Source organism: Halichoerus grypus, chromosome 12 (genome assembly GCF_964656455.1).
Source record: "Halichoerus grypus chromosome 12, mHalGry1.hap1.1, whole genome shotgun sequence".
Classification (NCBI taxonomy): domain Eukaryota; kingdom Metazoa; phylum Chordata; class Mammalia; order Carnivora; family Phocidae; genus Halichoerus; species Halichoerus grypus.
In genome coordinates, this window is record NC_135723.1 from 36,463,756 (window position 1) to 36,484,469 (window position 20,714).

Sequence of the window (20,714 nt, forward strand, 5' to 3'; positions counted from 1 at the left end):
TGATGTGGTGCTGGGACAGCAGAAACTTAAGAATGAAATCAGCCAGCATGTCCCTGTTATATACAAGAAGGTTTTCTTGATGCCAGGAGAGTATGCAAAACCTCAAGCTTCCCAGCTGAATTTTCTTCTTTTATGGAATTAATTCACCAGGACTCTGGTATCAAAGCCTTTAGCAGGTACACACATGGCAATGTTTGTTAATGTATCCAGACCCAGGAGCTTTAGAGGGTCCTCCCAGATTTTAAAGTCCCTTTCTCTTCTACTTGCTCATATTTCAGAGGTTACGCCCATCTTCAGGACTTTGCTGGTAAGTAATCAGAGATTATAAACCCAATAAGAAACTCTACTATGGAGGTAGGGGCTAATCTGAAATAACAGGTTACCAAGAAGTCAGGTAGATGTGACTGTAGTGCTTGTACTTAACATTCAAATATCTTACTTGAGATCTGTAAATTCAGTTAAATCTAGAAACGAAGCTTTACGGTAAATCATTCCAGAGACGAGAAGAGACCATCTAATTTCCCCCATCCTACCCCTGCACAATTCATTCATGCTGGAAACAGCCCCTTCTCGTTGGCATGCCAGATACTGAAGGGCTTCAGACTCAAAAGGCTTCCCTGGGAGCAAATAGATTGCTTGAGATAGAATTTACGTAATTACTGTATTATTGTAAAGTATTATAATGATTCCTATAGAGTCAATTCTGTAGAACTTGAAACCAAAAATTTCCTACACTTGCCAGGTGCTATATTTGTAAGAGAAAATATATAGAAGCATTCCCTGCATGTATATATTATACACAGCAGAAATCTCAAAAATTCAACTATGCGTATCTGGTAGTTAACAAAAACGTAACTTCCCAAAGCAATTTATGATAGCTTTTATACTTCAATAATATTACTTCAAACACGCTGTGCTTGTCAATTCATCCATTAGGATCTTAACATTTTAATCATGTAAATGATGGGTTGGCAAACCTTTTCTGTAAAAACCCAGCTGGTAAATATTTTAGACTTTGCAGGCCACACAGTCTCTGTGGCTACTATTCCATTCAGCTGTTGTAGCACAAAAGCATTCATAGACAATAAGTAAATGAATGGCTGTGGCCGTGTTCTAACATAAAAACAGACTAGATTTTGTTCAGGGGTCTTAGTTTGCTGAACTCCGGTATAAATGAACTGTCCATATGCATAATGTTTGTATTAGGAGAAGGTGCCAGGGCATTTAATACCTTGATAATATTTTCCCTGTAAGACCCTTCTCCAAAGCAGGCTTGCTTTCCCCCCATCCCCATCTCCGTAAGATTCCTTTACAGAATCTTTAATCTTTAATCTTCATTTTGCTCAAGATCCAGTTCAAAGTTTTTCTGTGTTTGTTGTTGGTTTACTGTATAGTTTCTGATCTAGGCTCAGTCTGTTTTCTTTCTCCAGTGAAGCTCTCCCCACATTGGGCATTTCTTCACTTCTGTGGCAGTAACAGGTTAATCTCATGTCAGGAACCTACCTCCCTTTGTACAAGTGGTAGCTTTTTGAGTCAGAATCACTGGAAAGAAGGCAGAGGAATTTGGCTCAGCAAACCTCTGGAGATTCTAATTGAAATTAAAGTCCACTGTTACCTCCAGGCTCTCCTCAGTTCCACATCTCTCCAATTGGCTACAATTTAGGAAAAAGGGGAGGATGGGCAAGGGTCTTCTAGGTGTCTGAGGCTTGGCTTGCAGCAATTTGAGAGACATACACCCCCACTAAGAATTTCAGAATTGCACGTTGAAGGTTCAGCTCACTCAAAATTTGTCCCTACTGGCACCTGGTTTTCCTTTAGGAGACAAGGAAATGGCAGAAACTTTCTAAAGCAATGGTTAGGATGGCAAGGAATCCTAGAAAAGCTGCAAGACAAATGTCTGGCCCCAGCAGAAAACAGGTGATATTTGCAAATTATTTTGCCCAGTCAGGTTCACTTCAATTACATGTTAGTCTAATTTATGATTAACTTTGGACCTCTGGAGAACCAAGACTAACCTCTTCGATGGAAGGAATCAAACTTCCTTCCACAGTAAGCTTTTTATTCCCACAGCCTTGATTTTTCAATTTGATTCTATTTTATTTTATTCTATTTGTCTAATTTGCAATGCCGTAGCATCAAAAACAGACTACACGGGGGCGCCTGGGTGGCTCAGTTGTTAAGCCTCTGCCTTCGGCTCAGGTCATGGTCCCAGGGTCTTGGGATCGAGCCCTGCATCAGGCTCCCTGCTCTGTGGGAAGCCTGCTTCTCCCTCTCCCGCTCCCCCTGCTTGTGTTCCCTCTCTCGCTGTGTCTCTGTCAAATGAATAAATAAAATCTTAAAAAAAAAAAAAAAACTGTACAGACAATGCTCGCCTAAATCTAAACTGCTGGCTAACTGATCCATTTCCGATTGATGATGAAAGAATTATGCTATCATGATCTGCAGCCATCACAGAATTATAATCCACTGTCATTTGAAAGTTTCCCAAACTAGAATTCTTTGCTCTTGATTGTGTCTATTTGGAAAAGCTCATTTGCCTTATTCATAGCCTTCTTTTCTCTAATACTTTCGATAAATGAATTTCCCAGTCCTCTCATGCTGACTCCCGCATGCACAACCCTTGGCAGCCAGATCAAACCTCCTCTGCTGTTCTCTGAGTCCTGATCCCCACAGCACAGCCTCTGCAGACCCTACTTCCTCTGCTTCACATCTCCCCTCCATTTCAAAAGAGGCTGCCACAGGTAAATGTTCCAATCCCTCTCCAGTTTTATTTATTTTTTTTTTTAAAGATTTTATTTATTTATTTGGCAGAGAGATACACAGCAAGAGAGGGAACACAAGCAGGTGGAGTGGGAAAGGGAGAAGCAGGCTTCCCGCCGAGCAGGGAGCCCGATGCGGGGCTCGATGGGGGGCTCGATGCGGGGCTCGATGCGGGGCTTGATCCCAGGACCCCGGGATTACGACCTGAGCCGAAGGCAGACGCTTAACCACTGAGCCACCCAGGCGCCCCTCTCCAGTTTTAGAAAAAAGGGCCCTGGGCCTGTCAGGGGCCACCCCTCTTCCCGTCCGTACTCACCAGGATTTTTCTCCATTTCTCGTACCTTCATTTCCTTCTGCCTTCAAACATGCCCCAAATGTCCCCTGTCTCGGAGAGTGAAAAACCAAAAAGTAAAAAATGTACCACCTTTGCCTGCCTCTGCCGTTTCTCTCCTTCCAGAGGTGAAACAACCAGACTTCTCTCTTGGGGTCTGGCCTCCCCTTCCACGATAACCGTTCCTGCCTCCATGAAGTCTGGACTCGGTCTTCTCTGTCCCTCCAAATCAGTGATCCAGTCATTGTCAAATCCACTGGGCTTGCTCTTGCTTTTATTGTGACTTGCTTGACTTTTGGGTATAGATTTAATGAAACAGTGTTGTGTGTTCTTAAGGGTCTGAGACATCACAGCCCTAAGTGAATTATAGCCACACCTCACCCGTGCCTTCCTGAAAGGCTCTGCCAGCCTCCGTAATGTTACCCTCTCACTGTTGTTTTCATGACCCATATTCTTTTTCTTCCTTCCATCTACTAATTACTGGTATTTCTGGAATTTGGTCTTTGGACTCCCCTATATATGTCATTCCTGACTGTTTCATCCATTCTCCCTGCCTCACTTCTCGCCTGTGATGGTCCCCAGTTACCTCTAGCCCCAAGCTTCAGCTCTTGAAACTGCCAGATTCACGTTTCCTGTTTCCACATATTCAAAATATCTAAACCTTTTATCACATCACAACTCCCTAAGCCATTTCCCTCTTTCTTAAGATGGCTTTATTTTAGTAAGTGACAATTACCCGCAGTAAATATGGGACATCCTTATTTCTCCCCTACCCTGAAGAGTCATCCAATCAGACATCAACTTCCATCAGCCTTTTTTGTCCATTATCACGATCGCATGTGATTGACTCATTCTACCCCATTTATCATCCCAGGTCTGTTCTTACAGTGCCTTCAGTGTATGTGATTGCATTAGCTCTGATACAGCCTTCCTCTCTAACACCTCCCTTCTCTACCCTAACCCACCCACAATGACCAGACTAATTCTCCTACAGCAGTGCCTTCACCATGATACTGCAATCGAAATCTTATGCCTACAAGATGGTCTGAAATCCTGAGCCTGAAAGTTGAGGTCCTCCATCATCTGGCATATACCATCCCTCTACATAAATCTCTTCTCTCCAGCTCCCTCCCTGAACCACCTGAAGCACACCACAAGTGGGCCTGCCCCGTGCCTGCTCATCCTGCAGACGTGACTTACGTGCTTCCTGCTGGGGCAAGCACCAGAGACTGGCTGGACCAACACTTGGAATTAGAAACAGGTGAGGCAAGGATGTAGCCATAGGTTCCTTTGGATGGATTTGAAAGTGTGAACTTTTATATCTCAGTGAAAATTTTCTCATCAGGCATCTCACACCAACAAGGTATGAGACTCCAGGAGGGATATAAAGATCTGTCTAATCTATGACCTTCAGGAACATAATCAAACCAGTTATATAAGATGTGTATAAATAAATAAGTCATGGAAAATGTTATGAGACTTCTTGTTGATCAATGGGTACGGAGTTTCAGTTTTGCAAGATGAAAACATTTTGGAGATTGGTTGCACAATACTGTGAATGTACTTAACACTACTGAGCTGTACACTTAACAGTAGTTAAGATGGTAAATTTGGTTATGAGTATTTTATCACAATTAAGATCATTTTCTTAGTTGTTCCAGACAGTTAGGGGAGGTGGTCGCTGAGTTAAGCCCAGAAATACAGGTGAGACGGTGACAATACAGCTAACACTCTATCCTGAGCCCGTTACGTACATGAAGTCTGTTCATTCTCTCGAACCCCTACTAGGGAGATGCTATTATTCTCCCCAGTCTGACCCTGGAATACAGGGAAAAGGCAGAATTCTTCAGTTTATCTTACTCTTAAAAAAAAAGTCAGATGCGAAAATATTCAAGAATGTCCACAGAATGTCCAAGAAGAGAGAATGGGTAAATATAGGTTTCTGTAATCAAATTTATTCATGTACAGAGATGTTGTTTACAGCTTTAAAGACTGCCTGGAACACTTCAACAGTGTTATGGACATCTTGCAAATGTTTGTTAGTATGTAATTATGATACTCATCTTCTGAATTTATGAAAATCAGAAGTGTCCCCCAGAAAGTTTTGCAATGGGACAATGGAACTAAAAATATCATAGCTACAGCTACCATCTACTGAATGCTTGGTTTCATTTGACAAAAAAAAAAAATAAGTATTTTTAAATATTTTTTTGTACTAAAAGGCTAATGAAGTGGGGTAGCCTCCGCATGTCTGAGCCTGGCAACATGTCACAGGCATCCCTCCTTCCCTCTTTTCAACACGAACCAGTCTTGGCCCTATGACTACCGTCCCAGTCCAATCAGTTGCAAAATAAAAAGGAAGAGGTTGATGATATCCAAGTAGATGTTCAGGGCAGCAAAAATGTACTCTTCGGGGTGCAGATCAGAATGATGGTGGCGCCCTCCCACCATGAGCTGTACATCCATTACCAAGTACTTAAAGAAAAGAAAGAAGAATTAGCTACCTAAATTGTACATTTCTATCAAGTAGGTATCCTAAATTACCCGGAAAAAATATTTTAGCATCAGTAAATATACTGCAGAAACTCAATTTGTGGCTATATATATGTTCTTTTTACAGCCTCGACCATTCACTCTGTCCCCAAGTGCATCTTCTACCTATTACAGCAAGTGCTCCATCCTCCTGATGACGGTGGCACCAAGTCCATAAGCCTCCTTTTGCTTTCCAAATGCGGAAACCTTTGGGCCTTTAGCCAATGAAGTGGACCAGGTGGAACGATTGGACACAGAGATAAACTACAAAATTCCCTGTATTTGTGATTTCCCCACACGTTCTTGCTGAACAAAGAACGAAAATAAAGATGGTCCCTGACATTTAGATTCACACACAGCAATAATTCTGAATTCCTGGAGCTTTGGATGATAGCGTTTTTCAAACCTTGACATTGGGATGGTTTTATGATGCTGTTGGTATATCCAAAATAGAAGGAGGGGAAGATGGGGTTTGTATATGGTGAAATATTTCCCAAAATAAACGTTTTAGCTCAGCTACAGTAGGTAAAATTAGGAGTTCCTAAAACATCAAGGAAAAAGTCAGGGAGCCCTCTTGCCCTTGTGCTTGCTGCCAGGTGAGCAGCCCCGGGCAGCAGGAGTTCATTAGAGGAGGAAAAGAAAACAAGCGGCCCCTCACTTCTTTGTATCCAGACTCTAGATGGAGTCCAGTGCTATGGGGCAGAGCCACAGAGCCCCACCGGACAGATCAATGCTGGCACTACAGAGAATTCTTGGGGTGTTAAGGATGCTTTAAAATAACTCGTTTACAACAATATCCACTTCAGTAAGACCCATCCCAAGTGATTCTGGTATCAGCTCTCCGTGGGCCCCAGTTGCCACTCAGACTGGGAGAGATAAGGAGGAAGGGAGAGAAGACCAGGAGGAAAGGAAGTGGGCACTCCTGGGTGGCTTCATGCCAGCTCATTACAGACATCATCTCGTGTAAAATGTGACCCACCTGGTGGAGGCAGGGGAGATTAACTGAGCCTCCAAGAAGAGAAAATCACACTGTGGCGAATGGCAGAGAAGGAAGTCCAACCCAAGGCTGGGCAGGATGCCAAAGCAGGTGCCTCACCTTGACACTGAGTCCCTTCTCCTCACTGCTCCCCTCTCCCTCTGACTGATTCCAGCAACTTCGGGGGGCGGGGGATAAGCTAGGGTGACCAATCATTCCAGTGTGTCCTTGGAAAATGCCTCAGTGCTGGGCGAACCAGGACAGTTGGTCACCCTAGAAAACGGGCTGCCCAGCAGCTGAGCTTCCAGCCTTCATTTATCACCCTGGCGTCCTGACTTCTATGGAGAAGCGCTTTCTCTCTTCCTCTCCTCCGAGAACTCCTGACTTTATCTTATTTCTTCTTATATGAGGGTAATAACTTCTAATCATTTCACAGACACGTCTTGGTGGTTAGGAGTGCACTTCCCAGGTGAAATGTTTTTGAAAGCGAGAGAGTAAGATGAGCTGGGATTCAGACCCCCAGGAGCATTTGGGGGTAACACCCTGCCTCACCCCTACAGCTCTCATGGTTAACCATCTCCTCCCCACCTCCCCGAAAAAAATTTCGATTTCCCTCTCCCATTATTTGTTTAGTGTTGGGTAGACCTGTCTGAGTCTACAAGAGTATTTGTTCTGCCTCCAGAAAGAGAAACAACAATGTACTTTTGCATGGAAACAAACTATGCCTGAAAACAGGACACAAGAGATATAAAAGCATGCATCAGTATGCAAAGGATGAGAGCAAAAGAGTAAAGGAAAATGAGCACAAGTCAGTTCTCTTCATATCAGCGGAAGGAGTAAGAAAACTAAAATGTACATACGTAACATTAGCCTCCTGGTCTAAGTTTTTCTGACATTTGAAAATAGGACATAATTCTAACAAAAAGGAACACAATGAAGCAAAGTGTGGATATTTTTAAGCTGGGTGATAACGTGTGGAGTTTATTACTCCATTCTCTCTAATTCTGGGTATGTTTGGAAATGCCAAAAATAAATAAAGAGAAAACCTAAAATATGTGACATGATAAAAACATAAAATGGAATATCATGCAGCCTTTAAAAAAGAATGAACTCAATCCATGTCTGTTAAAATGTGGAGACCATTATTTTTAAGTGACAAAGCAAAGACAGAACAGTCTTTTTTTTTTTTTTTAGGGCCAGTCAAATTTAGCTGTGGGGGGTGGGGTGGGCGTTGTATACCAACGTTAGTGTTAACAAGTTCTGAGAACCCACTACCATCGGACCAGCAAGACAGAACATTCTATATAGTATGAGTACATTTTTTTTTTAAATAAGTGTGTGTGAATGGCCATCACAATACTGAAGGAGAAGAACAAAGTTGGAGGACTGATGCTACCTGACTTCAAGACTTATTATGAAGCTACAGTAAGTAAGACAGGGTGGTATTGGTGAAAGAAGAGACAAATAGATCCATGGAACAGGCTGGAGAGCTCAGAACTAGATGCACATAAATATAATCAACTGATCTTTGACAAAGGAGCAAGGGCGAGACAATGGAGCAGACATTCTCTTCAGTGGTGTTCGAACAACTGGACATCCATGTGCAAAAAACCCAAATCTAGACAAAGACCTTACACCTTCACAAAAATTAACTCAAAATGGATCTCTGGCTTAAATGTAGAACACAAAACTATAAAATTCCTAGAAGATGACATAGAAAACCTAGATGACTTGGGTATGGTAATGACTTTTTAGATATGACCCCAAAGGTACAACCCATGAAAGAAATAATGCATCAGCTGGGGGTCATTAAAATTCAAAACTCCTGCTCTGTGAAAGACAAGGTCATGAGAATGAGAGAACAAGACACAGAGGGGAGAAAATATTTATAAAAGACACATCTGATACAGGACTGTTATCCAAAATATACAAAAAAAAAAAAAAAACAACCCTCTTAAAACTCAACAATAAGCAAACAATCCGATTTTAAAATGGGCCAAAGAACTTAAGAGACCCCTCACCACAGAAGATACACAGGTGGCAAATAAACACCACTAGTAGATACCCTGCATCATATGTCATCAGGGAAATGCAAATTAAAACAACAATCAGATACCACTATTAGAATGGCCAGATTCTGGAACACTTACAACATCAAATGCTGGTGAGGATGGAGAGCAACAAATTCTCAGTCATTGCCAGCGGGAATGCAAAATGGTGAAATTACTTTAGAAGACATTTTGGAAGTTTCTTATAAAACGAAACATACTTTTACCATCCGATCCAGCAATCATGTTCCTTGGTATCTACCCAAAGGAGTTGAAAACTTACAAAAACCTGCACACGGATGTTTATAGCAGCTTTATTCAAAATTGCCAAAACATGGGAGCAAATAAGATGCCCTTCAGTAGGTGGACGGAGCCATAAACCGCGGCACCATAGAAAATGTAATGTTATTCAGCACTAAGAAGAAATGAACTATCAGGCCACGAAGAGACACAGGGACTTTAAGGGCACATCACTAAGTGAAAGAAGCCGTTCTGAAAAGGCTACAGACTAGATGACTTCCGCTATATGACATTCCAGAAAAGGCAAAATTTGGAAACAGGAAAAAGATCAGTGGTTGCCAGGGGTTGGAGGTAGGGGGGTGGGGATCAAAAGGTGGAACTCAAAGGATTTTTAGAGCAGTAAAAAAGACTCTGCGTGACGTCATAGTGATGGAACATGTCAGTATATATTTATCTAAACCCAGAGAGTGTGCCACACCAGGAGTGAAGTCTGATGTAAACTCTAGGTGACTGTGATGTGTCCATGCAGGTTCGTCGTGTAACAAATGTATCACTCTGGTGGGGGATGTGATCATGGGGGAGGCCATGCATGTGGGGGGGCACGGGGGGATATGGGAAACGTCTGTACCTACCTTCCTCTCCATTGTGCTGTGAACTTAAAACTGCTCTAAAAATTGTCTTCATAAAGAAAAAGAAGAAGGATAGGAGGGAAAGGAGGAGGGGGAGGCGTAGGAGGGCGAAGTCTCCCGGAGGGTTTTCGAGTAGATTCCTGACTCTACTAGACTCTGGGGCCAGCACAGGCTTAGGGGCACCGTGATGCAGATACCATATGCACTTCGTCAAAGTGAGGGAGAATGGACTTACGAGTGAGAAGATTATAGTTCCAAGGCCAGCATACAGCAGATGCAACCACTGCAAGGAGAAGAAACAGTTGTATGTTAAGAACAAGATTCAGAATAATGAAAGGGCTCACCTGGGTCACTGCTGTCAGATAAGGACCCAATATTACGGAAAGTCAAATCTGTGGGGAAATTCATCTTTTTGAACATCGTGGTCCACAGCATCCACTCCATTCCATTCAGCCAACAAATGAAAACCACCCTTGCCAAATCAGTTTTTTTTTTTTTAAAGATTTTATTCATTTATTTGACAGAGAGAGACAGCAAGAGAGGGAACACAAGCAGGGGGAGTGGGAGAGGGAGAAGCAGGCTTCCCGCCGAGCAGGGAGCCCCATGTGGGGCTCGATCCCAGGACCCTGGGATCATGACTTGAGCCGAAGGCAGACGCTCAACGACTGAGCCACCCAGCCGCCCCACCAAATCAGTTTTATCAAGTAAGTGTTAAACATCTCATGCACGGTAGGGCAAGTAGAACATACTGGATATGTTTCACTTTCTGCACCATCACATAGCCCTTCTCCAGCACCTGCCCCTACACTCAGCTCTTGGAACAGGTCGCTCTGGGAAAATAGTGACCCTCCAGCGCCCTAGCTAGAGCTGATTGACAAGAGATGGAAGACATCCACTCCAACAGCAGTGACTCTCTTGACTGACCAGAAACCTTATAGGTGAGGAGGATCAAACAAATGCACCAGGCCGGTCAGAAATTCTCAGAGGCTGTTGTATCATCAGCTAGTGCTGGATCTATTACTATCCAAATAGAGTTGGCCCGTCAGCTCAGCCCAAGAGAGGAAGGGGAGGGGATTTCCATTTCTGTGAATCCTGTCGCTTCTTCCCACCTAGGAGTTCCATGAACATCCCCTGGGTCTTTGCCTCAAGCTAGTCTGTTCAGTGCAACCAGAACAGCCCTGATCAGAATATAGGACTGATCTGAATGCCAAAGGGGTTGGCTTTACATGGGGGAGAGGATAAAGAGGTGGTGCATAACATATGAGAAAAATCATGTCATTCACTTTTCAGGACAAGAAAGCTCATCCTAGATAAAGAGAGCATTCTGCTAACCAGGGAAGATTCTTGGTGAAGGACATAAATTAGGAGTCAGTGACACCGTGTGGGAGGGGCAGTGTTTCTGGACTGAGCTAACACTAAGAAAACACCTGATTACTGGAGTCTGAAGAATTCAAAATTGCCCAAGTCAAACAAGCATGTATACTTACAACAAGGTCCTGTCAAAGTCTTCCGTTTAAACGGGTGTGTAAGATTATATATTGTAGATATTTGTGAAAGGAAGTTTACAGTGGGAACTGGGGTTCATCTATCTAGTAGGAAACACAGTTCCTTAACTGCACCGAGATGGTATTGTAAAGACCTACAGAACCAAGCTAATAAATATTTGGGTTATTACTACCAGTATCTGGGCTACCATCCGTAATAATAATTGGAGAGCTGTATGGCCTCTTAAAGCACATCTTTGTGATATCTTTGAGTTTTTATCTCTAAAAGATAGATGCTAAACATAAATTAAAATAAAGTAAATAAAATATAGATGCTATCTCCCTAGCTGTAAGTCTCTACGGTCATTCGGAAAGCTAAACCAATTCAGGCAGAGCTGCTGGTTATGTGTCTGAAGATCACTGAACAAGTCCACTTGTTATCAAAGAAACTCTGATTCAGCAGTTGGGCCAAGCTGGCCTTGGGGCTTTAGTCCAAAGGTCACAGGCCGCAGGCCAGTCCTCAGTGGACCCGGCCGCCTGTCCCCACACAGGGGCCAATGCCAGCCAGGCCACAGGCCCAGACGCTCTGCCTCCACTTCCCCACAGCCCTGCAGCCTCGGTCCGCAGACGGTGCGCAGTGCGGGAAAGGGCATGGCACTGGTGTCACCCGGATGGGGCTTTCATCCCACCCCTACCACATACTCCCCATGTGAACTTGGACGAATTATTTAATTTCCCTGAGCCTGTGTCCTTACCTATATAGTAGATGACCTATGTACTTTTCAGGAAGGTCGTGAGAATTCAATGTAATGCCTATGTGAAAACCACAGGCTTGTGTCTAGTAAGAAGTCAGTGAAGATATAAAAGGAAGAAAGGAAGGAAAGCAAGCAAGCAAAGCTGGAATTGGAAAACAAGGAGCCTCCTCTAGGCTGTTGTCGGGGAAAGTCTTAAAAAGCCCATGTCTCCACTCCTATCACTTCAAACAAGCAGCACCTAAGGATAGGAGACGGAGTCTGACCTGCCCCGTGGGGAGATTCACCCCCTACACCGTCTGAGGGAAAGACATCTGTGGTCTAGAGAAGGAGCTCAGTCTTCATGCCCCACACCTCATGTCCTTGGCACACTGGGCAGCCACAAGGACAGGCCTCACGGACCTCCAGCTCCAGGGAGGGGCCTGGCTGCCACTTCTCAGTCACTGGGGAGCAGCAGAGCCCTTCCTGGGAGACACAGGAGTGCAGTCAACTTTAGCTCAAGGGCCCCTGTCATTCACTTTTCAGGACAAGTGAACCTGCCTTGATGAACCTGCCTTGACTTCCTGTCTAGAAGGCTCCCACCACCCACCTTCCCCCTCCTTCACTTGGCATCAGATACGCTACTGGGGTTGGACAGGTCTTCCAGCCACCAGCGGCTCCCCGGCCCCTTTCCTCCCGGAGACATTTCTCCCGTTACAATCCTCACGTGCTTCACGCATTTCAGGTCTGCTTCTCAGAGGACCCAGGCCAACACAACCTACACAACACAACCACGTCACCCTACATTTCTAACGATTCTCTGAGGTTCCCAAATGAGATCCTACTTACATATGATCGTATGAAGAGTAAGAGAATTCCATAGATAATAAGTACGAAGAGTAAAACAAACAGCATTCCATTGAGCATGGTGAAATCCCACTGAGGAAACACAACACAAAAACAACTCAGTTATCATCTATAAGGAATTTCAGGATGTTTAAAGACGCATTTTATACCCATAGATAGACACTGACCCATTTGCTAATATTTACCCAGGACATTTCTGTGAACCATGGAAATCCATTTGCCCCACCACGGAAAAATGCTACATTAAAAAGTGTGCTGCTGACTGGAACTTGCTTCAGGAGGGAGGAGTGGGTCAGAGTATCGAGGAAATCACAGGAGCCAAGGATACATGAGGGTTCATTATACTATTCTATTTTGTATTTATATGAAGTTTCCCCTAATAAAAAAGGTACACTGAATAAGTAGGATGTAAATTTATATGTATAGTATGATCATAATTATTCGTATCTTTAAAAGTGTTGTGCATAGGGCGCCTGGGTGGCTCAGTCGGTTAAGCGGCTGCCTTCGGCTCAGGTCATGATCCCAGGGTCCTGGGATCGAGTCCCGCATCGGGCTCCCTGCTCTGCGGGGAGCCTGCTTCTCCCTCTCCCTCTGCCTACTTGTGTTCTCTATCTCTCTGTCAAATAAATAAATAAAATCTTAAAAAAAAAAAAAGTGTTGTGCATAGAATACAGTAATGGAATGAAATAGACCAATGTTAACTGGGCACCTTTTTCATGTTTGTATGCATATATTTTAATAAAAATACACTATGCTTTAAAAAATTATTGCTAATGATTCTTTTGCAATTTTGAAATTTATTAATATGCTTTTTGGTTTTGCCTTTTTAATAAATCAGGGACCAAATCAGCCTGGGAAAGATGAGGATTCTTTTTTTTTTTTTTTCATTTGTCAGAGAGAAAGAGCACAAGCCAGGCGAGAGGCAGAGGCAGAGGGAGAAGCAGGCTCTCCGCGGAGCAGGGAGCTGGATGCAGGACTCGATCCCAGGACCCTGGATACAGGACTCAATCCCAGGACCCCTGGCTCCATGACCTGAGCTGAAGGCAGACGCTTAACTGACTGAGCCACCCAGGCGCCCCCAAAAGATGAGGATTCTTTTAAAGGAAGGGGAATATCATCTTCTGACCTGCATAAGATTATGCAGCAAAAGAAGACCCTTGAAATCTCCGATATTTTGTCAGAGCGTTTTCCTACTTCCTCTATTTCCCCCCTCACTCCCTACCCTTTGCACACCAAGAGAGTAATCTGAAGTATTAGGTCTCCAAGTGTGGTTCCACACCATCAGCCTCACCGGTGCAAGGCAAATTACTGGGCCCACGCCCCAGGCTTTCTGAAGCCGCCACCCCAGGGTGGAGCCCAAGGAACCTGCTTTCACAAGCCCTCCAGGTGATTCTGATGGCTGTTAAAAAAATGTTTGTCTGCAGCGGTGCATTCAGTACTTGCGGCTGGTGGGCATTTGAAGGGTGGCTCAAGTGAAGTGGGCTGTAAGTTTAAAACACACTGGATTTGAATTTTAGTTCAAAAAAGGATGTAAAATAGTAAAATGTTTGTTCTAGCCATTACGGAAATGGTAATCCCTTGCATATATCCGGTTAAATAAAATGTATGATTAAAATTAATTTCACCTGGTCCTTTTTTTTTTTTTTTTTTTTTTTTTTTTTTTTTTGCCTTTTTAACGTGGTTACTAGCAAAGTCAGACGCCAGAAGGCGGGGAGGCCACGGAGGTGAGGCCCGCAGGACAGCAGTGAGCAGGAGGGAGGAGGGGTAAGAGCGGGTCAGCAGGGGCAAAGGAACACACATCCGCACACTCGCTTAGGACGGTAATCGGTGCCGGTGATACATACTTTTGTTTGAAGAGCAAACAGAGTGAGCGATAACGTCACCACTGCGGTTGCAGCCGTTGCCCATAACACTTCCTCAGCGTTATAGAAACTGAAAGCAGAGACTGTGATTACTGTTGACATACATACAAGGAGAAGCAGGCACGGAAAAGGAAATGTGTATCCAAGACTTACACTGATACGGCTCCGAGCAGCAGACCTTGAAGAACCGTCTAAAAACAAAATGCACAGTAAATCAGAACCCCGATGCCCGAGGCGCAGAAGCCAGAGGAGATGGTTTAAGGGGCGGGTGTTTTTGGCAGGGTCGAGGGAGCGAGCGGGAGCACGGATAACGCTAGCGTGCAAAACTACCGGGAAGATTAACTACGGGAAACAAAGAGTGGAACTAAACATTTTCCTAACATTCCCCCCAAGACTGACAAGATTCTTTTATTAGTAAAAATTCTTAGAACGCAGGAGTAACTTTCAACATACTTAGGGAATTAAAGATGCATTCAATAGGAATATCGAAACCGTAATAAAAGGTTTATCTGTAGACCATATTGCCGTTAATCCCATGGCGCCAACCACACAGAATCCTAATTTATCAAAGCAGGATGTGCTATTTCCACTGATGCTTCGCCAACAGCCTCAGTACGGACCTTCCTACAGTGCTTGGGTGAGAATTAAAAGCTTCAGACCTCAGAAGAAGGGGGAGGATGGAGGCCCTTCCAGCCCCGGGGACGGGGCTCGAGGGCAGTTCTCCACTGCGCGTGGAGCTGCACCTGTAGGTGCCAGTCTCGGGCTCAGAAGCGGGCTGCACGGGGGCTGCACGGGGGCTGCACCGGGGCTGCACGAGGCGGGAGCGTGTCCACTGACCGCAGCCGGGGCGGGGCCGTGTGCGAGAGAGGCGCTCAAGCCAGAGGAGGAGCCCAACAAAGGCAACAAGGAGGGCCCCAGGGGCACGGTCGGGCTCCAGCAGCAGACAGGTGGAGTGCGACAGCAGTGAGCAGTTGCTGAAGGGCCTGACGACGTTCCCCAGCTGGTAGGGCGCCTCCACCAGAGGCAAGTCCGGAGCCTTGGCTCACTCTCTGGTCCGCGGCAAGAGCCAGGAGAGAATCCGCTAGTGCCCGGGAGTAAAAATGAAGACGCAGCCTAACCGCGGGGCGAGGACTGCTAGAGCGGCTTTGAGCTTCTCCAGCTGGCCAACGTTATCCAGGAGAGGAGAGGAGAACGACCGCGGTCCCCAGAGTCCTGGATTGCGTCTCTGCGTGTCCCAAACCCAGTGAGTAGCTGCCTGATTCTCTACTTTGTTAAATTTCCCGGAGCTGTCTTTATTTCCAGTATAGGTTTAAAAAGCTCTATTTGTTCCATGTACACGTGATACTTGAAAAATGTGCTTGCTTCCATCCTTCCTCTTAAGATTTTCTTCTCCTACTTGCTCGATTGCTGCATATTTCTCCATCTTTTGCAGCACGTAAGTGTGTGTGTGTGTGTGTGTGTGAGAGAGAGAGAGAGAGAGAGAGACAGAGACAGAGGGAGACAGAGAGAGGGGATGGTGGGAGGAAGACAGAGGTTGGAGGGGGAGGGAAAGATTTAAAGCGGGATACCAGGGGCGCCTGGGTGGCTCAGTCTTTAAGCGTCTGCCTTTGGCTCAGGTCATGATCCCAGGATTCTGAACCCCTGCTCAGGGGGAAGCCTGTTTCTCCCTCTCCCACTCCCCCTGCTTGTGTTACCCCTCTCGCTGTCTTTCTCTCTGCCAAATAAGTAAATAAAAATCTTTAAAAAAATAAATAAATAAAGCGGGAAACCACTCTTCAGTTTTCCCAAGAGGAGAATGAGAAGTCAAACCCGCCTAATGGCTTCAAGAGCACAGAACATGGGCTCTAGGGGCTTAAATGCTATGGGACAAAAGCTGTCCTCAGTGTGTGTGTTTTCATTTTCCCCTCAACTCCTTTTCTGAAATGGTTTTCTCCATATTTTTCCTAATACTTAGTCAAGACATAAAGTCTAGAAGATATAACTAATTCTTTGTCCCTCTATAATATTTTCTTAAGCTGTTACCTGCTTTGGGATACACAACAAAACCTCAGAGATGAGAGCTTCTTTTGAGACCAATAACTTTGATCTCCTGTAATAATTTAAATTTTTTTCTTGGAAATTTTTAAAATAAAAAATTCGGGAGTTTTGGGAAAAACTTCCCCACCCTATTGCCTCTGCTCCAGGATTCCCAATATCTTTCTGTGTCTGGCTTTTAGCCCCCACTCCTTCCTGAGTGTGGTCTCTGCAGGAACTGGGAGAAACCACCTGCTCTCCTCAGCAGTGAGCAGGGTATCCACGCCAGGTAAGAAAGGCCTTTCAAAGCTCTGGCAACCAAGGAAGTGCCCACATGTAAGCATCAGAGAGCTAGTCTTCTCCAGCCTCGGGATGAAGCTATTCTTCCCAACATAGAAATCACACTGGACACTGCACTATATGGATGCTGAGAATCTCGCCATTGGCATGTGTCCTTCCTCTCTTTGACCACCAGAAGGCACAGACCCAAATCCAGGCTTATCACACTCAAGTGTGTAGGACGATGCATTTTTTAAATTTTTAATTGAAGTATAGTTGACATACAATATTGTATTAGTTTCAGGTATACAACATAGTGATTTGACAATTATATACATTACAAAATGCTCACCACAGTAAGTGAGGTATCATCTGTCATCATACAAAGTTATCATGATAGGATTGACTACGTTCCCTGTGACTTATTTATAACTGGAAGTTTGTACCTCTCAAACTCCCAACACCTGTGTCTCCTACTCCCTCTCCCCCCCCCCCCCCCACCGCCCAACCTCTCACAACCACCGGTCTGTTCTCTGTATTTATGAGTCTGTTTCTGTTTTGTTTGTTCATTTGTTTTGTTTTGTTTTGTGGATTCCACATATAAGTGAGATCATATGATATTTGTCTTTCTCTGTCCGACTTATTTCACTTTGCACTTACCCACTAGGTCCATCCATGTTGTCACAAGTGGCAAGATTTTGTTCTTTTTATGGCCGAATAATACTCCATTGTATATATGTACCATCTCTTCTTTATCAATTCATCTATCAATGGACGCTTAGGTTGCTTCCATATCTTGGCTATTGTAAATAATGCTGCAATAAACATAGGGGTGCACATATCTTTTTCAATTAGTGTTTTCATTCTTTGAGTAAATACTCAGAAGTAGAATTACTGGATCGTATGGTATTTCTATTTTTTAATTTTTGGAGAAACTCCATCCCATTTTCCACAGCGACTGCACCAATTTATATTCCCATCAACAGTGCAAGAGGCTTCCCTTTTCTCCACATCCTCGCCAACACTTGTTATATCTTGTCTCTCTGATAGTAGTCATTTCTGACTTGTGTGAGGTGGTATCTCATTTCATTTCCATAATGACTAGTGACGTTGAGCAGATCATCTGTTGGCCATCTTGTATGTCTTCTTTGGAAAAATGTCTATTCAGGTCCTCTGTGCATTTTTTATTAGATTTTTTTGGTGTTCATTTGTATGAACAGATAGATAGTATATACATATATATGATATTAACTCTTTATCAGATATATCATTTGCAAATATCTTCTCCCATTCAGTAGGTCACCTTTCTGTTTTGTTCCTTCCCTGTGCAAGAGATTTTTAATTTGATGTAGTCACAAATGTTTATTTTTGGTTTTGTTTCCCTTGCCTGAGGAGAATGATCCAAAAAGTATTGCTAAGGCCGATGTTCAAGAGTTTACTGCCTATGTTTCCTTTTAGGAGTTTTATAGTTTCAGGTCTCACATTTAGGTATTTAATCCATTTTGAGTTTATTTTTGTGTATGGTATAAGAAAGTGGTCCAGTTTCATTCTTCTGCATGTGGCTGTCCAGTTTTCCCAGCACCATTTGTTGAAGAGACTGTCCTTTTTCCATTGTATATTCTTGCCTTCTTTATTGAAGATTGATTGACCATATAGTTGCGGGTTTATTTCTGGGCTCTCTATTGTGTTCCATTGATCTATGTGTCTGTTTTTGTGCCAGTACCATACTGTTTTGATTACTCTAGCTTTGTAGTAGATCTTGAAATCTGGGCTTGTGACACCTCCAGTTTTGTTCCTCTTCCTCAAAACTGCTTTGGCTGTTTTGCATTTACTATGCATTTTGTATACAATCTAACCACTGGCTTTATTTTCCTACCCTTATTTTTTTCCTTTCATCAGATTCCCCCACCAATTTATCTTATCTTCTTATATTCTGGGTATTTTTATAAGCTCCCTTAAATCTGATGTGGAACCAGATGAAGAATTAATCTGTTGGTAAGTAAATCTTCACAATGGGAGGGTGCTGAGATCCTGGAATCCTTGTGAGCAGCAGGGAAAGGAACTGGCGGCAAGAAAAAGAGCCACACGTTTTCTGTGGCCCAGAGCAGCACTGATCCACAGAGAAAGGACCAACGTGGCAAGGCCTTGTGAGTAGAAGCCCCATGGGAGGCGCTGTGAACCGGGAACTAGACCACGCGTAAGTGAGGGGAGGAGAGCCAAGGACCTGGAGCCCCCCAACCCCCAACTCTCCTGAACTGAGATGCAAGGTGAGGAAATAGGGAGAAGCTGCGCTGAGTTGGGTTTCTGCTCCCGGTGAGACTTGAAACAAATAAATCTTACAAAAATAAGGAAAATTACACTTCTCACCCACGAGTTTGTGAACCAAATGTGAAACCCACTTTCCATAACAAAATGGGTTTGTGGTGCCTGGCAGAGGGCCAGAAACAGTCAAGTTAGCTATTCCTGAAATGCAGCCCGGACTCGGAGGGGGCTCCCCTGTGTGGCCTCTCAAGGCAAGTTTGCCCAGGGTCCCCAGATCCTCTCTCTCAGTAAAGGGGTGTGGATACTGTCTCATAAGTAAGTTTATGACTTCGTTGCAACCAGAATCCAGCCAAGAGAACATCTCACAAATACTTTATCTGTATTATTCCACAGGAAGATTTTCCACAATAAAAGGAGTGGAATTACTAATGTGACAGGAATAGATTTCAGAGGCAAGCAACAAGGAGTGCTTACAAAGTCTACTTACAAATAATCCCAGGAGAATGTAATTCGCAGGCACCTGGCGGCGGAGTTTCCCGCAGCAAGCAAGTACAATCAGTACAACAAAAAATGCCGGCCTGAGGATAATTTAAAGCCACGTGTTATTTGCTTCCAGTGATTATATCATATGATACAGGTAGATAAATAGATAGAGATAGAGATACGTTATTATATGTTATCATCTGATACTAAGTATAAAGTAAACAAAAATATATGCAGATGATTACCTTTGCTTTTTTTTTTAGCTTTTAAAACTGACTTTGCTCATTGCCATCCATAGAATTTTTTAAATTTTATTTTGAAATAATTATAGATTGACAGGAAGTTGCAAAAAGACAGAGAGAACCCATGTATCCTTCACTCAGTTTCCCGCAGTGGTTACATCTTACATATATATAGATAATACCAACACCATTAATTTGACATTGGTACAATGTGTGTGTAATGCTAGGTCATAGACCTATGACACAAGTCTGTGTAGGTATGTGTAACCAGCACCACAATCAAGATTTGAAACTATCCCATCATTAAAACATCAACAAAGATCTCCCTCATGCCATCCCTTTATGGGAACACACAGACACACACATACCCTAGCTCCTACTAACCACTAATTTGCTTGTTTCTCATCTCTATAATTTTGTCATTTCCAGAATGTTATACCTTTACTTAATTTTTAATAAAGAACCTCAATCAATAGCTGGTAGAAAAATCACTTTTTATGAAATCCAAGAATACTTACAAGATTGCATAGGTGAACCAGGCATTCATGAGCACCCAAGATTTTAAACCCTTCCTGATTAAAAAAAAATTAATATAGTTTTAAACAATAAATTGCTTAATGTAATACTTAAGTAGAAATAAAACAATTTCATGAGAAAGGGGTAAATCCTAAATGACTGACAATGACAAATGAGGAGTGAAATAATGAAACCTAGAACTATACCTTGCTTCTTAAAATAGACTCATAAAAAGACAGTCATGTAAGTCAAATTTGTATGAATGTACATGTCCTGGTGACGTTTTTATTTTTAAAAAATACTGAGGTCTCTAGGTGTACAAAGCAAAAAAAAAATATATCAACTTCTCATAAATTTGTTTTGTAAGTAGAGATTTTCATAGGCTAAGTTTAAGCAGTGATGGATCATAGCCCCGAAATAATTTCTGCATTTAACCGCGTTCCAAGTCTCCAAAGCCTC

At 43.4% G+C, this 20,714-nt stretch overlaps 1 protein-coding gene and 1 long non-coding RNA gene across 2 annotated transcripts; one reads left to right on the forward strand and one right to left on the reverse strand.

The window, feature by feature from the left end:
* Positions 1-5,029: 5,029 nt before the first annotated feature.
* Positions 5,030-14,997, reverse strand: LOC118549022 (protein lifeguard 2-like). Its single transcript, XM_078059873.1, has 5 exons — positions 14,953-14,997; positions 14,614-14,802; positions 12,581-12,670; positions 9,752-9,799; positions 5,030-5,566 (listed from the first exon to the last, which is right to left on the reverse strand). Exons 1-5 carry the CDS (start codon positions 14,995-14,997, stop codon positions 5,414-5,416), a joined length of 525 nt encoding a protein of 174 aa, XP_077915999.1. The 3' UTR covers positions 5,030-5,413.
* A 328-nt stretch (positions 14,998-15,325) lies between these two features.
* LOC144379565 (uncharacterized) lies at positions 15,326-20,316 on the forward strand. The gene is made up of 3 exons (XR_013442752.1): positions 15,326-15,703; positions 18,652-19,019; positions 19,408-20,316. It is a non-coding gene; the product is annotated as an uncharacterized LOC144379565 (long non-coding RNA).
* The last annotated feature ends 398 nt before the right edge of the window (positions 20,317-20,714 follow it).